We start from the raw sequence: 16660 nt of genomic DNA on the forward strand, positions 1-16660 counted from the left end.
CTTGGTTTCCAAATGAGATGCAACATTTGCTCTCATCAGAAAAGAGGACTTTGGTCCACTGTGCTTTATTAAATCCAGAGTCAACGCAGCCGTCTACCAGGACATTTCCAGAGCACTTCATGCTTCCTTCAGCAGACAAGCTTTATGGAGATGCTTCCTTCATTCTCCAGCAGGATTTGCACCGGCCCACACTGCCAAAAGAACCAAAACCTGGTTCAATGACCATGGTATCACTGTAATTACTGTGTGATTTCATGTAATATTCTAATTTCCTGGGATTTTGATTTCGTGGGTTTCATAAACTGTAAGCCATAATCATCAAAATTATAACAAATAAAGGCTTGAAATATATCACTTTGCATGTAATGAGTCTATATATTAGTTTCACCTGTTAAGTTGAATTCTTGAAATAAATTAACTTTTTGATGATATTCTAATTATATGACCAGCACCTGTGTATATATATTTTTATATAGATGTTCAATGGAAATTAATTTATGCCTTGCAAACATAAACATTTGAGTTTGTCATCTATTTTACATTGTGGTTTCAAATTCTACTGATTTGTCACCAACATAATGTGTTTTTATCAAATTTGCAAAAACTACAAACAAGTAATGTTTAGCATTCTATGCCACATTTTTCCACAAAAAGTGTTTATGAATTTGTTAAATTCTAGCTGTTTAATTTCCAACTTTTCAAAAATATACGTAAGGGAAATATGAAATAATTTGCAGCATTTTAAAATGCTGAAAAATGTAATGAAAAGTTTTATGAAAAAAAAAAGAAATAATTTCTAGCAGATATAAAAATACATCACTAATAAAAAAAATTGTGGTCAGAACAAGCAATAATGGCCAGAAACACTAGCCTAACAGAGCCAGCAGTGGAATAAAACATTCACATTTTATTACATTTTTAAAAACACCACTGTAAGCACAATACATCATTTTTGTCATGTGACCATATACACAAATAGGATCATAATATACACCTACCTGTGATTAAGAGGTGCATGTGAAAAAGGTTTTAGGCAGTTTATGCTAAAAAAAAATATTTTATACAAAAATGTATATCAGTGTAGCATACAATGCGTTTAAACTATTGATCAGATTTTGCGAGACAACTAAAATACCTTCTTAAAAGACAACCCATGCTTCTTAAGGAAAAAAAAAACTGCTTAAATGACATGGCCTATAAAAGTGTTTATTCAATTAACATGAATCAAGTATGTTACAGTATAATCCTAAATATAGTAGGTAATGATTTCAAATCATTTCTATTTACATTTATGCACATTATAACAGAGATCAAACCTGATGCGAAGGAAAACAGTGATAAACTAAACCACAAGGTGTAACAAGTTGCATATTAGTATTTCAAAGATCAATAGAAGCCTTAACTAGAGGGATCTTTAGCACCCATTAATGCAAAAAATATTTACATATGCAACCATACAGACATATGCAAGCAATGACCTACATTTACTTTTTCAAAGAGCAGTTCAATTTATTCTCCAAAAATAAAATCATCAGCAGAAGGCACACAAAACGCTTGCAAATTTAAAAGAAAATATGATAACTTAATGTCCTATTATTTCTGAATCCTCAAAACCATGGAACGACTCCAGATCGCTGTCTTTCTCAAACATCTTTCTCAAAAAAATCATGCTGGACTGCGGAGAGGATTCTGCAGAAACAACACCGGAGATCTCAGCTTTCTGCTCAACTTTCTCTCCTTGCATTTTACTGACCAGGAGCGCTTCGGTGAGACTCCGCACGAGCTCTGAAGGCTCCTCGGACGTCACCTCTGGGTTTGAGCTCAAAACCCGATCGAAAGAGCGGAACAGAAGCTTGGGCTCTGATTTGAGGACATCCAGTAGCTCGACAAGCCAGCGAGAGAGAAGATGGGCAAGGTCAGCTGGTTTGGCTCCAGCCAGTTCCTGTGGCGCCGTCGTCACATGCTCGCTCCATCGAGCCTGCAGAAACTCGCGTAGCACAGGCCCCATGCAGGCTTCCAGGGGCTGCAGACGACGAGAGCAACTGCGAGGGATCGGACCTGGGAGAGTGTTCGTGCTGTTGAGCGCCGCCAAGAACTCATTAGACGTGTGGCCTTTGTACGTGTCAATTATCAGCAACCCTTTGCCTCCAGATCTAGGTTTGACATGCCGACACCACACCTTGTCCAACCAAAGCTGTAGTCTTTCTTCATCCGTGAACCCTTCAGGTCTCGCCTCCAGGATGATGAAGTCTGGCAAGGAATGTGCATCTGGCTTGAGAGGTTCGCCTCTGAGGAAAAGCATGGTGGATAACGTGGTCCCATCAGCCAGGGCTGTGAACACAACCTCTATGAGTGGATCTGTGGTGCCCATCAACTTGAAAGCAGACAACATGGACGACGAATCTGCAGAGGCTTCATCCAGCTGCTCCATATCTACAAATATGGAAAGCTCATCCATGGCGCCCATCGAAGATAGTCTAAATGTTTGCGAAATGACTTGCTTTTTCAGAAAGCTGCTGAAGGAACGCTCCAGCTCCTGGGATTTATCCGGTAGCAACTTGCTGGATGTGGCGAACGCCTGCAAGCCCAGATCGTGGCGCAGCAAGAAATCAACCGCCGAGTTGTAAGAGATATCCTGCGCACCGTGACTGCTCATGAAGTCGAACAGATTAGCTTCATCGATTGGTAGCTGTTGCTCACGTTGGCAAAGCACCCATTCCACTAACCTATCGGCTGCCTCTGGCATCAAGCCTTCTCTGCTTCTCGAGGGCTCAATCTGACGCTGACGCTTCAAGAGCAACGACTGGACATCTTCCGGTGGAGTGTCGAAATTAATGGCGGCCTGTGGGACTCCACAGCAGAGGGCGTACAGTACAACTTTCAGCTGAGCTACGGTGAGCGTGTTCTCCACTGTACGTCCCGTGCCGACTTTAGAACGGGGAGTTTGCTTCGAAGCATCTGGTTTGACCGCACATTTTTTGACTGGAACGGCACTTTGTTCAATAGGCTGAACCTGAATGGGAAAGGTCGCTATGCGAGCGGGACTAGCAGGCAGTGTTATCTTGTAGGTGGGTCGAGGAAGGGGTTTAGAGGACAGAGGAAATGGACTCCTGTCCACTTGCTTCACTTGCAAAGGCAAGAAAAACGCGTTGTTGAGGATCTGACCTCCTCGGAGTAGGTCCGTTGGGATGAAGACAAATCTACAAATGACAGTAATTTTTAAGTTACCTCTTCTGCTAAACAGGAGGTTAAATCTCTAGCATTTGCAATTGGTTTTATGAGCTCTACACAAATTAAGCTCCTACAGCCTTGAGTTAAACTAAACTAAATTGTTCCAAACCTGTATGAGTTTCTGTAAATGAAGATATTCTGGTAACACTTTACAATAAGTTTCATTAGTAAACATTAGTTAATCGATTAACTAACACTGAGCAAAACATTTGTTATAGTATTTATTCATCTTTGTTAATGTTAGTTAATAAAAATACATTGTTCATTGTTTGTTCATGTTAGTTCACAGTGCATTAAAGGGATAGTTCACTTTGAAATTAAATTTTGGTATGTTTTAGCTTACCTCAAGGGCATCCAAGATGTAGGTGTCTTTGTTTCCGCAGTAGTTTCAATTTTGATATTTTTAGGTCAAACCGTTCTTGTCTGTCAGTCGTATAATGCAGGTCTATGGTCACTGTCTCAAAGAGCATGCACAGAGAAGTCCAAATTAAACAATTCCCCATCGTAAGTACACATTGAAGGCCTAAGACACGAAACAAGCGGTTTGTGTGAGAAAACAAACAGTATTTATATCGTTTTTACCTCTTGTACACTTTCCGGCGCTTGCGCAGACTAAGCCAGAACGCGCGCACACGTCACACACCAGGAAGCGCGCGCGCCCTCAGATCACTTGGACTTGGTTGTGTAGAGATAAAAACGATATAACTGTTATATATACTGTTCACTGTTATGAACTGCCTCAACGTGGCACTGCAGTTGGAAGGGTGTTGAAAAGTTTCAGTAGCAATGCTGGCACATAATATGATAGTCTCCTTCCCCTGTTTGGTGATCCAACTCCATGTGGTGTTTCATGTGGTTCATCATCCTTTATATAAGATATACTGTTCGCTTTCTCACACAAACCGCTCGTTTCGTGTCTTAGGCCATCAGTGTGTACTTACAATGGGGAATTGTTTAATTTTGACTTCTCTGTGCATGCTCTTTGAGACAGTGACCATAGACCTGCATTATACGACTGACAGACAAGAACGGTTTGACCTAAAAACATCAAAATTGAAACTACTGCAGAAACAAAGACACCTACATCTTGGATGCCCTTGAGGTAAGCTAAAACATACCAAAATTTAATTTCAAAGTGAACTATCCCTTTAACTAATGTTAACAAATACAACCTTTGATTTTAATAACATATTAGTAAATGCTGAAATTAATATTAACTGAGATTAATAAATGCTGAAGAAGTATTGTTCATTCTTAGTTCATGGTACTAAGGTAGTTAACTAACGTTAACCAATTAACCTTATTGTGTTACCGATATTCTGAAGAATGTTTTTGTCCATACAATGAAAGTCAATGGGGTCCAAAAACACTGGACCCCACTGACTTTCATGATATGGGATGGGGAACCCTGAAGACATTTTAAAATATCTTCTTTTATCTTCAAAGACAGACTCACAGGTTTAAATCAACATGAGGGAGTAAATGATTTTAGATTTTTAAGTGAAAAATAAGCGAAAATCAACTTACCTTTTATAGCCACGTGAAAATCCTTCTGAAACATGAGGAATATTATTAATAATATGGTTGTGATAGGATCATTATTGACGTGCTTGACTTCTCATCGTCAAAAAGACTTTTAGACATAAATAAACAACTTACCCCGCATGGTGCACCGGCTTGCTTGATGTTCAGGATTGTCAGCAAGATGTTTGGCCATCGAATCTCCAACCCGAGTTTTGTATCTACATGTGCTACAGTTTAGCCTCCCCTTCCTGCAAACATTTTTCATTACCATGATTGACAATTAAAGTGAAAATTACATGCAGAGCAAGAGGAGGGGAAAAAACCTCAGGTCTTACTTTGGGCAGGGTTTGTACAGAGTTATATATTTTCTGGTGTTTTTCCGAGGAACATGTACACTGCAAATAAAGATGAGGGAGGAATGAGAAAACACTCAACACATCACAAACTGTGAAATTTAAAGTTTTTCACCTGATCATGTTATATAAATTTTTAGTCACACTTTAGATTAGTGACCAATTCTAACTAATATTAACTATGACTTTAGCCTCAAACTCCTAATTACTGCTTATTAATAGTTAGTAAGGTAGTTAAGTTTAGGTATTGAGTAGGATAAAGGGATGTAGAATATGATCATGCATTAATATGTGCTTTAGAAGTACTAATAAACATCCAATATCCTAGTAATATGTATGCTAATAAGCAATTAGTTAATAGTGAGAATTGGACCCTAAACTAGTGTTACCCAATTTTTTTTTTTTTTTTTTACAGATAGGCAAAGGTAATCTAAATGTAAAAATAAGGGAAATGACCATGCATGCACAATTAAATATTAAATAATATCAACTAATAGCAATAAACAAATCTTATATAAATAAATAAATAAATAAATAAATAATCAATCCATCAGAAGATAATCACTATATGACATATTGCCCATTCCTTCCTTTTGTTTTTTAAATGACACTATCACACAAACTGTAAAAATCTAAAGATTTTCACCTGATCATGTGATTGGCATAAGCTCTGGAACAGCAAGTACAGTATCGGCAGAGGGAACAGCTCACATAGGTGGGGAAATGGTTGGGAAAATACGGAATGTCATATGTGCATTCCATACAGTAGTGTTTTTCTGCAGGCTTGCTGGAAGAACAATATGGTGGTCAGAAGATATTGTTTCTTAAATTTAAAATAAATGCAAAAAACAGCAAAGAGAAAATGTCTACATACACACACATATTTAAAAATATAAATCATACTCACCATTGACTCTCAAACTTGACCATTAGCTCCATCATGCTTTCCACTGGCTTTTTCTTGACAGGAATGACTTTATTGGTGACATTTTGAGATGCTGCAGTTGTTGATGTGGCGTTTGAGCAAGTCTTCAATGAAGGTTCTCCTAAATGATCTCTGTTGTCAGTACTGTTAGCATAAGCTCGGATGATTACCTGAAACAGAGGGGTGAAAGGTGAGGCCATCAAATAAGCAATAAACAAGCCATATACACTCACCTAAAGGATTATTAGGAACACCATACTAATACTGTGTTTGACCCCCTTTCGCCTTCAGAACTGCCTTAATTCTACGTGGCATTGATTCAACAAGGTGCTGAAAGCATTCTTTAGAAATGTTGGCCCATATTGATAGGATAGCATCTTGCAGTTGATGGAGATTTGTGGGATGCACATCCAGGGCACGAAGCTCCCGTTCCACCACATCCCAAAGATGCTCTATTGGGTTGAGATCTGGTGACTGTGGGGGCCATTTTAGTACAGTGAACTCATTGTCATGTTCAAGAAACCAATTTGAAATGATTCGAGCTTTGTGACATGGTGCATTATCTTGCTGGAAGTAGCCATCAGAGGATGGGTACATGGTGGTCATAAAGGGATGGACATGGTCAGAAACAATGCTCAGGTAGGCCGTGGCATTTAAACGATGCCCAATTGGCACTAAGGGGCCTAAAGTGTGCCAAGAAAACATCCCCCCCACCATTACACCACCACCACCAGCCTGCACAGTGGTAACAAGGCATAATGGATCCATGTTTTCATTCTGTTTACGCCAAATTCTGACTCTACCATCTGAATGTCTCAACAGAAATCGAGACTCATCAGACCAGACAACATTTTTCCAGTCTTCAACTGTCCATTTTTGGTGAGCTCGTGCAAATTGTAGCCTCTTTTTCCTATTTGTAGTGGAGATGAGTGGTACCCGGTGGGGTCTTCTGCTGTTGTAGCCCATCCGCCTCAAGGTTGTGCGTGTTGTGGCTTCACAAATGCTTTGCTGCATACCTCGGTTGTAACGAGTGGTTATTTCAGTCAAAGTTGCTCTTCTATCAGCTTGAATCAGTCGGCCCATTCTCCTCTGACCTCTAGCATCAACAAGGCATTTTCGCCCACAGGACTGCCGCATACTGGATGTTTTTCCCTTTTCACACCATTATTTGTAAACCCTAGAAATGGTTGTGCGTGAAAATCCCAGTAACTGAGCAGATTGTGAAATACTCAGACCGGCCCGTCTGGCACCAACAACCATGCCATGCTCAAAATTGCTTAAATCACCTTTCTTTCCCATTCTGACATTCAGTTTGGAGTTCAGGAGATTGTCTTGACCAGGACCACACCCCTAAATGCATTGAAGCAACTGCCATGTGATTGGTTGATTAGATAATTGCATTAATGAGAAATTGAACAGGTGTTCCTAATAATCCTTTAGGTGAGTGTATATGAATGGGGGTCTCTTACCTTAGTACCAGGCGTGAGGCCCTCCAATTGCTTGGGTTTGACACATGTCCTGTGAAACCGGTGTCTGTGCTTCCACTTGTCCTTGTCATGAATGAATTGAAGTCGGCACCGGCCACAATGATGCGCTGTTCTATTCTGGACGAATAAACACACACTTTAACAGGACTGATAAAGAAGCCTTCTGACACATTGACAGATAAAAGACTTTTCATACCGTTTTGTGTTATTTAAAGAAAACACTAAACTATGTAGACATCAAAACTTTATTTTGTACAGGGTTATTCATTATGAGACTGTGATATTAAATTATCAGTGTTCAAGCGTTAACCATTAGATGAACGCAATCTAAATGTAAAAATAGAGGACATGACCATGCACAGTTAAATATTAATATTTTTTAATTTTGAAGAATAATCAATCGATTAATCGATCAAACAATTGATTAAATGAGCTCTACACAAATGATATCTTGTCCATCGCTAAGGGCAAATCGCAGTAAAGCATTAGTTTATGAGCTGGAAAGGTAAAAAGCCAAACAAAGTCTTTCCATATTAATAAGTGTTGAGATATTAAATCGTTATTATTTATCATTAAAACCCCTTTGAGCTGCGACTGTTTAGTGCTAAGGATATACTTTACCTGGTGTCTAGTGCAGTGCAACTGGAAGCCGATATAAGACCTAAATACTTTTAAGCAGTAGGGACACATTAAGATACAGGTGTCCTTGTGCTGCTCTGTGAAGTGGCTTATAACATCTTGGTAGAAAGAGGATCTGAACTCGCACACCTGAGGAGCAAAAAGTACACAAGTGCAATTGATTTACACAAATGTTTTCAAGACAAAACTTGAATGACATGAAACACTTATACACAGTTACCTGACACATGTAGGGCATCTCACCAGGCTTGTGCGCCTGTTTCATGTGGTTCAGAAAGAGGGGTTCGTTCTCAAAGGACCACTCACAGATCTTGCACACTTCTGTAAAGCAGAATGAAATGTTTTAAATAGGATGCCTATGATGCTTTTTATTACATTTCAGCCTTTTTTATTGCATAATGTTGCTGTTTGGGCATGAAAAGCTCTGCAAAGTTACAAAGAACAAAGTCACTCAAAGAGAGTTATTCTCTTTATGAGTGTCACTGTTTCTGAACTCCCTGAAACGCCTCCATTGTACAACAACAAACACCTCACAATATTCCTCATTTAAATAATTCCCGCCCAAGTCATGCGCAAAATAAATGGGCGGGGCCTGGTTGAGTTTGTTAGTAGTGAGTTGAAACTTGTGGTTAACAAAAGGGGTGTGACATTTTCGAATCACGCTCGAAGCGGTTGACCAATCACAACACACTGGTCCAGCTGACCAATCAGAGCACATTGTGCTTTTCGGCAGGAGGGGATTCACAGACACAGGAACTAAACAGAGCGTTACTGACAGATAGGGCTGTCACTTTTGTGAAAAAATCCTGTTCGATTTTTGAGACATAAGTGTTCATCGACTGTAAAATCGATTTTCCATGTCTAAAGACGTTTCCATTTTAAATGCCAAATATAGGCAAATCCACGGACAACTAACATGCATTAGGACGAACGTAAAGAGGGCGCTTTGAGACGCGCACAAGTAAGCAAATATTCCTGATGATTTATTGGCGTGAAGTTTCGTGCACAATGGCAAACAGGAGTGCAACATTCTCAAAAAACAATAAGCAGAGTGGACTGCCATAATATCAATGAAAAACATCACTGCAGTCTTCAACATGGCTGTGTTTACCATTAGAAATGTCAAACAAACTTCACCTATGTAGTCGATTGTAGACTCATAGCCTGAATCTGTATCTGTATGCATGAGACTGTCTGAATACCGGCAGAATTCACAGTTTTGTAGTAAAAAGAGACACATTATGCAGAAGTATAATACTGTTATGTGTGTTTGTCAGAGCCTGCAGTTGCTGTGTGACGCGCGTTCGCTGCGGGCATATCGTGACGAGCTGGACGCGCTCAGAGAAAAGACCGTTAAAATCGATTCCCTATTTTCGTTTTCGAAACTTGTGTTGGTTGGTCCGATCGATTGTGCAATCGATTTTCGAACGTAAAGTGACAGACTGGGGAAGAGAGGTGCAATGTCAAATATGTGAAAAATACGTTTTTTTTTTCTCTTCACACTCAAGTATAGCCCCTTTCACACAGCGCTTTGAACCCGGGAAATTGCCGGCAAATTGCCAGAGTGCCTTCTGTGTGAACGCAAACACGACCCGGGATTGATGCCGGCATCGATGCCGGGTTGGGGACCTAGTAACATTGCCGTGTTCAGTCCCGGAACGCGCGCTGTGTGAACAAAAGCCGTAATAATGCCGTGTCGTAGTGATGACGCTGAAGCGCGGGATCGTTCGCCAGCTGTGAAACTGTACGTAACGGGCAAGTTTATGATCGAATCAGAGAAAAAAAATGCACAAGCGTGGTTTCTTGAGAGAGAAATCGCAGCTCATAAGAAAACTTAAGCCGCTGCTGAGATTACAAGTCACATCGATGTCACGTGTCTTTACGGGATTTGTACGGCTTGTGTGTGAACGCACTCTCTGATTCGGGAAAATCACTGGCAGTGAGAATGAACCAAAATCAAACGAACTCGGGTCAAATCCAGGGTCACTTCATCCGTGTATTTTCTGGAATCTCTGTGTGAAAGGGGCTTATGTAAACCAATTCTAGTAGAGCCCCAAAACAAAATCAAGACTTTATAAAAGGGCATAATAGGCCCTCTTTAAGCTGGAAAGAAATACCGCCAGTCAAATATTATCAACTCATCCATCAACAATGGATTAAAACCATTTCATATGTTTGTCAAGGACTAGGTTGATGATATATCATTCTAAAAGTATAGACTCACTTGAGGACTCTGCTTGGTTATGAACTGCCTCAACGTGGCACTGCAGTTGGAAGGGTGTTGAAAAGTTTCTGTAGCAATGCTGGCACATAATATGATAGTCTCCTTCCCCTGTTTGGTGATCCAACTCCATGTGGTGTTTCATGTGGTTCATCATCCTTTAAAATGAGGGTTGAAGAATGAACAAATCTATCGATACCAATAACACCCCTCAAAAACCAATCTGAAAACCAACTTACTTGATGTTGCCCTTCACCTTCTTTTCACAAAGTTGGCATTTCATTGAGATGATTTCTGAATTGGTTCTTATTGATGCAGGCTGGCCAGGGTGCTGACCATAGAAGAAGTCTTCAACTAGCATGATCATTCTGCCCTGGTCGTCAAAATCTCCAGAGCGAGGACTAGGCACTCCCTGAGGTATCTCAGAAGTGGTGACGTGTTTGAGAGACGTTTCTGAGGACGAGGAGAAGGAAACGGTCTCAGATGTGGTGGGTTTTGACTGGGTTTTGTCACTCGGCCGCTTGATCCTTCTTCTAGTTTGGGCCTTCAGGTCCTTGACGCTCTTGATAAGATCTTGATTGCATTGCTGAAAATGGGGAAGAAGATGAGTAAGACCTTGGCGAAAGATTTAAAGACCACCAAAGCAAAAGGTTCTTAACCAAGAAAGATTCTGTGCATCGTTGTTTGTAGGCATTTAATCTAAAAAGTGTATGAGTAAAAACTTACACAGAAGTATCCACGGAGGGACTGACTCTTTTGGTAAACGGCTTTACAGCGAACACAGAAATTTGAAGAACTGGAGGCCCTTTTCAATGCTGTAGAACAAAGATACTCCACTCAATCCCTTCTCAAAGACCTCATAAAGCGATAGTTCACCCAAAAATTAAAATTCTGTCATCAATTACTTTTACAATTACTCGATTACCTTCATGTTGCCAAAATTTCCCTACATCTTTGAAACACATGAAAATACTTTTAACAAAACTTGAGATATTTCTGTCCCTCCATTGAAAGTCCATTCCACCAAAACTTTGATGCTTCAAAAAGTTCACAGGAATCAAAGACGTTTTTCTTGCACGTCAAGCAAGTACAGCCAAAAGCTTGGAGTAAACCGCTCAATTCATATGGATTCCTTTATGAACTACTTGATGTGCCAAAGTTTTGGGTGAATGACAATTTTCATTAAAAATGTCAGTTTGTATTATGAAGATGAAGAAAAATCTTAAGGGTTTGGAACAAGTAAATGATGATTTTCATTTTTGAGTGAACTATTACTTAAAACACAATAGAGCTGCACGATTCTGGATAAATTGAGATTGAGAATCACAATTTGTTTTTGTTTTGTTTTGATTTTTCCACAATTCTGAATAGACAACTAAAAGTAGCATGTCATTTACTAGAGGTTCTGACAAAATATTAATTGCTGCAGTCTATAAAAAATTTTTTTAATGTGAATTATTTTTTTTTTAAACTGGTTTGAATGTTCAATGAATCCCTCATTAACACTTAATTTCTTTCATTAATGGATGCATTAGAGTTTTTGAATGAATCTCTTGAGTGAATGATTCAATGACAAATACATTCAAAGGTCAAGTGAATTAAGTTACTTTCAAAAGGTGATTTTCTCTATTTTTGATCGCTACCGTGAACATAAGTGTATATATCAAAAAACAATCAACTTTTATCCCAGTACTTCTGTAATCATTTGAATTACTGTAACAGAAATAATGATACTGTGTGGTTGAAAGGAGTGTTTGTGAATCTGTTTCATATCTATACATAACAACAGCTCTCTGTGTGTCAGATCTGAATGTTCACTGTGATCGTACCTGTCAAAGGTTTAACATAGCCGAATCATTGTCCTTAAGTAATAAGGTTGCGTGAGTGTTTGAATCAAGACTGCGATCTTTTAATGATTAATCGTGCAGCTCTACAACACATAAATGATGTCAATCAATGAGCTGATATCAACAACATCTAAAAACAACAACACTTCAATACAGCAATTAAAAACTGAAAAATAGGAGGGTAAAAACAAGTCCTGGTCCTGACCGGTAGTTGTTGTGGCAAGAGGAGGGGCGAAGATCTGTGCTTGAGGTCTCACAGTCTGAGACAGGAACGGGGCTGGAGCTCTGTTCGTTATATTGTTTTGGATGGTGAAGGTTTTGGTGGGCTGCACTAGTGAACTCATTACTTGACCACCAGCTGCAGGTGCTCCAGCTAGCTTCGTAAACTTTATAACTTTAATTGTTGCACCTATCAAGGTAAACAAAGTGTAAATAAAACAGACATGTAAATGGCCTAAGAACGGATGTACAATGTAAAAAGTAAAAACTGGATAAATTGTCACCTGGAGCTGAGGCTGGTTGGACGTTGGAGGGGGTCACATTAAGAGTGGACACTCCTGGGGCTGATGAGGTGATGCTTTGTAAGTTTGAGGGGTTATTGATGGTCAAGGTGACTGGGATCTGCAAAGTAGGCAGTTTTCCAGGCGTTGTTTGCTGTCCTGCACTCCCTGGGGTGACCATCCGTGGAGAAATTAACTGGGGTGTCTGACCTGATGAAGTCAGAGAAAGTATTTAAGCAAAGTGCTAAAATAAAAATAAAACATTTGTTTTTGAGCAGCATAGGTGTAAATAAAGAAAACTTAATGCATGGCAACAGATGTCTGGAACACTGGAGACTCTTGAGCTGGTATTTATGTCTCATACGCAAACATTCATCGTTTGCATGTGCATATAAATGTTAAAGGCATGAAGAAATGAAAGTAGCAACCGATCTTTTCTTTTGTATTGTGACGTACATTAGAGTGTAAAAACAGACAAAAATCTAAGGCGGGGACTTGTTTCTATTCATTGGTTGTAGATTGGATTGAGATGTTGGCATTGCACTCAAATGAATGAGAGCTTGCAGTCGATTATAAGAAAGGGTGGAGCTTAAGCAGACTAAATGATTGTCTGAAGTCTGGCATTAGTCATCAGAGAGATGTCTGTCGTTTTCACAGGAAGATCGAGTTATGATTAAACATCTTGTGGTCAAAAGATGTAAAAATAAACATATGCATTGATGAGATCCAGTATATAACATGCATTTAGAAAATACATAGGGTGAATGTTCTTTCACGCCGGCTTAAAATTCAGGAATGCATCCTGCAAAATATGTCTGGGAAGGAGCAACCGTGTAATTAAATCACTGGTTTGAGACGAGTATTGACTTACCAGCAGTCAGAAAACTAATAGGCTGTCCATTCAAGATGTAACCAAGTGATGTTCCCAAACTTCCCAATCCCATTGAGCCTGCCAGAGGCTGACCTGAATTGGGCTACAACAGATGATCATCACTTAAATACAACATCTTTGGTATGTCCATGTAAACAGAAGGTTAAAAGCCTTATTGATAGTAAAAGAGCAAAGTGAAACCTGTGCACTGATGTAGATAGTCTGTGTGCCTCCTGTAGCTCCACCCGTCTGGACAGCATTAGGCAGTAACGTAACAGAAGGAGCTAAAGGTAAAAACAAATCAAACACTTGTTTCTTTCCACACGGAAGTCCCACAGCTATTCTTTTAACAGTGTTTTTGCAGTGTGGCATGTGTGTGGTCACTAATGATCACGGTACATGGAAAAGTCAATTCTGCATACTAGCAGTGGAATATTGTTTAGATCTTTATTGCATGCTTTTACCAGAAGCCAAAGACACAGCTTGATTTACGAGGTCAGTTGTACCTGATGTTGGTTTAGAGGTGCCATCGGATTGTGCTGGTGCACTATTGCCACTTGGGACTACAGTAACTAAATTAATGAATAAAAACAAAAGGCATTAAACTTATTTGTATTCATATGTTCCTAATACATGACTAAATGCTCTTCACAAAAGCTCTTCTATCAAGACATAATAATGAGTGTTTTTACCACAAAAACATTATTTACCTTTGTTATATCGCTGGTCCCTGTTTTCTGTAATACTCTGGCATGGCTCTAGATCATCTTCATCACATTGCATGTAAAGGTCAGAATCTGCCATGTTTCTGTAAACCAAAAGTGTTGCTTATACAGTGTCATCACTCCTGTCAACAAGACTATGTTGGCTATGGTCACTGGGTAGCTGAACATATACTATCTATCTATTTGACATTAAATTATTATTATTAATAAATAGAAAATCTAACTGGACAATGTGATCATTTTGTTATATGCAATAAAGCTTTGAATCAACAATAACATTTAAAGTCTGGACAATGTGTTACAAGATCATATTTTTCCCAAAAATGTATGATATATATGCATGTGTGTATATATATATATATATATATATATATATATAAATTATTTTAGTTGTCAGTCGTGGCTCTCAATTGCTACTTTCAAACTCAAAGTTAAAATAATTAATATACAGTGTTGAGTGTAATGCTAAGAAATAATTACAGTAATTTAATTACTTTTCTCTTTGAAAAAGTAAAGTAAGGGATTGCTCTTAATTTTTCTGTAATTTGATTACAGTTACTTCTGATGTAATTGCATTAAATAAGATATAGGCTAGAGCAATTATATATAAAACAATAGTGGATTTAACATCAACATTTAATGTTAAAATTTAAGTTTTTACTGTGACCTTCTCCAGTTAAATGCTTTAATCAGTTCAAGAATAATGCATGTAATTTTATATTATTTATTTGAAAGAATTAAAAGAGCAGTTTCATGTCTGTCCTTGTACTGTTCAACTAACTGGTCAAGGTTGATATGGTATTTAGAAAAGTAATTATTAATAAGTGATGCAATATTTTTTAGAGATAGTACAGTAATCTACCTACACTGTCAAATATGTAATTAGTAACTAATAATTACTTTTTTAGAGTAACTTACCCAACACTGTTCATTTATTAATTTACTTTGTCATACTTTGCAAAAAGGGAAATGCATAGGTCGCTAAACCGACTAATTGCCTCATTATCTACAAGCTGTCATAATAATAAACTTGTGGCCCTTTAACGCCATAACAGAGGCTAACATTAGCCCGCCCTGCTAACTGTTTCTGCACGCATGTTTATCCTGCCAAAGCCAATGCATCTGTGCACTCAACGCTACAGGCTAGCCTTTATCTGACTGCACAACTTTTAACAACTACTTAAACACCGACGCGCTGTTTCTAGGGAGAAGAAAAGGAAGTCTCACCTCATGCACAGATTTGCATATGTGGAATCAAAAAATTATAATGCGTTATTTCCCTTAATTCTTCGCGGGGTTTGCCATGATGGAAAAACAATGATCCCTGTTCTGCATACGTTTTCCCTCTTTGCTCGCGCGGTGGTAGGCGAAACATTTAAAAACGTCACTTCCACGCGTGTTTCCCTGCACTCTGATTGGTTGCGATATTTTGTGAGAAACGCGGGATGACTGTGATTATTCAATATGTAATAAACATTAGCAAATAAAATACGTAATGCAAGTGCACGCGAAGGATCAATGTTATATTACACGCATATTACGATATGGAAAGTTTCCTGGAGTATCATTTCCAATAATACACGTTTTAAAGCTAATTACCGTCTACACTAAATTATTTAGATTATGGATTATGTTTTGACATTTTGAGACCATTGTCATCCTACCTGCTGCACAGATTTGCTTGTTTTATAACGGCGATATTTATGTACGCTAAACAGTTTGCACTTGCTTAGCCGGCTAAATAGTGCAGTAGTGATCCAACATCACAGCCTCAGAGTTGAAGACACAAACTTAAACTCGATCACTGGGAGAAAAACATTGGCTTTTTAGTCAATGCATGTTAGTCTCGAGCCATATCTAATAGTTTTTTCCCCGCATAATCGGTTTCTTTTCGCATTACGTTTCACTCTGCTTTTATTAATTCCAAGATGGCGGCTGGTGTTTAGAAGGCAGGAATGCATTATTGACGTCGTAACATTTGAAATGTTTCTATCCAAATGTTCCTCGAATGAAACATCAACTCTTTATATTACAACGAGCATGTTTCTCTAACAACAACACAGTTCTGTGATTTTTATAAACCAAGAGTAACGTTAGGTGTTTTGTTGTTATAACGTTATTAGCAGTGAAGCATCAGTTTAATATCTATGGAAGCTTGTTTCCGCCACAGAATAATAATAATAAAAAAGGTTGTGTAACCTTTTATCTCACAATTCTGACGTTTCTTCTCGTAATTACGAGCTTAATGGTGCCTTCACGTGCTATGGTAATTATGGTAAATACCAAAAGCCGACATGGAAAATGCACATGAACACCCCCTCATGTGGTATTTTCCAC

At 38.7% G+C, this 16660-nt stretch overlaps 1 protein-coding gene across 2 annotated transcripts; it reads right to left on the reverse strand.

The window, feature by feature from the left end:
• Positions 1-873: 873 nt before the first annotated feature.
• pogza (pogo transposable element derived with ZNF domain a) lies at positions 874-15691 on the reverse strand. 2 transcript variants are annotated; one of them, XM_079879328.1, is made up of 19 exons: positions 15551-15691; positions 14309-14406; positions 14105-14170; positions 13800-13882; positions 13599-13701; positions 12731-12937; positions 12433-12636; positions 11107-11195; positions 10620-10966; positions 10384-10538; positions 8380-8480; positions 8142-8288; positions 7503-7637; positions 6016-6203; positions 5755-5895; positions 5091-5150; positions 4891-5003; positions 4759-4783; positions 874-3200 (listed from the first exon to the last, which is right to left on the reverse strand). In XM_079879328.1, exons 1-19 carry the CDS (start codon positions 15553-15555, stop codon positions 1583-1585), a joined length of 3885 nt encoding a protein of 1294 aa, XP_079735454.1. In that variant the 5' UTR covers positions 15556-15691; the 3' UTR covers positions 874-1582. The 2 variants fall into 2 exon arrangements, with proteins under 2 accessions (XP_079735454.1, XP_079735455.1); XM_079879329.1 differs by having other exon boundaries at positions 889-3200; positions 4759-4780.
• Positions 15692-16660: the final 969 nt, after the last annotated feature.

Source organism: Squalius cephalus (assembly GCF_949319135.1).
Source record: "Squalius cephalus genome assembly, chromosome: 8".
In the NCBI taxonomy this organism is placed as follows: Eukaryota; Metazoa; Chordata; class Actinopteri; order Cypriniformes; family Leuciscidae; genus Squalius; species Squalius cephalus.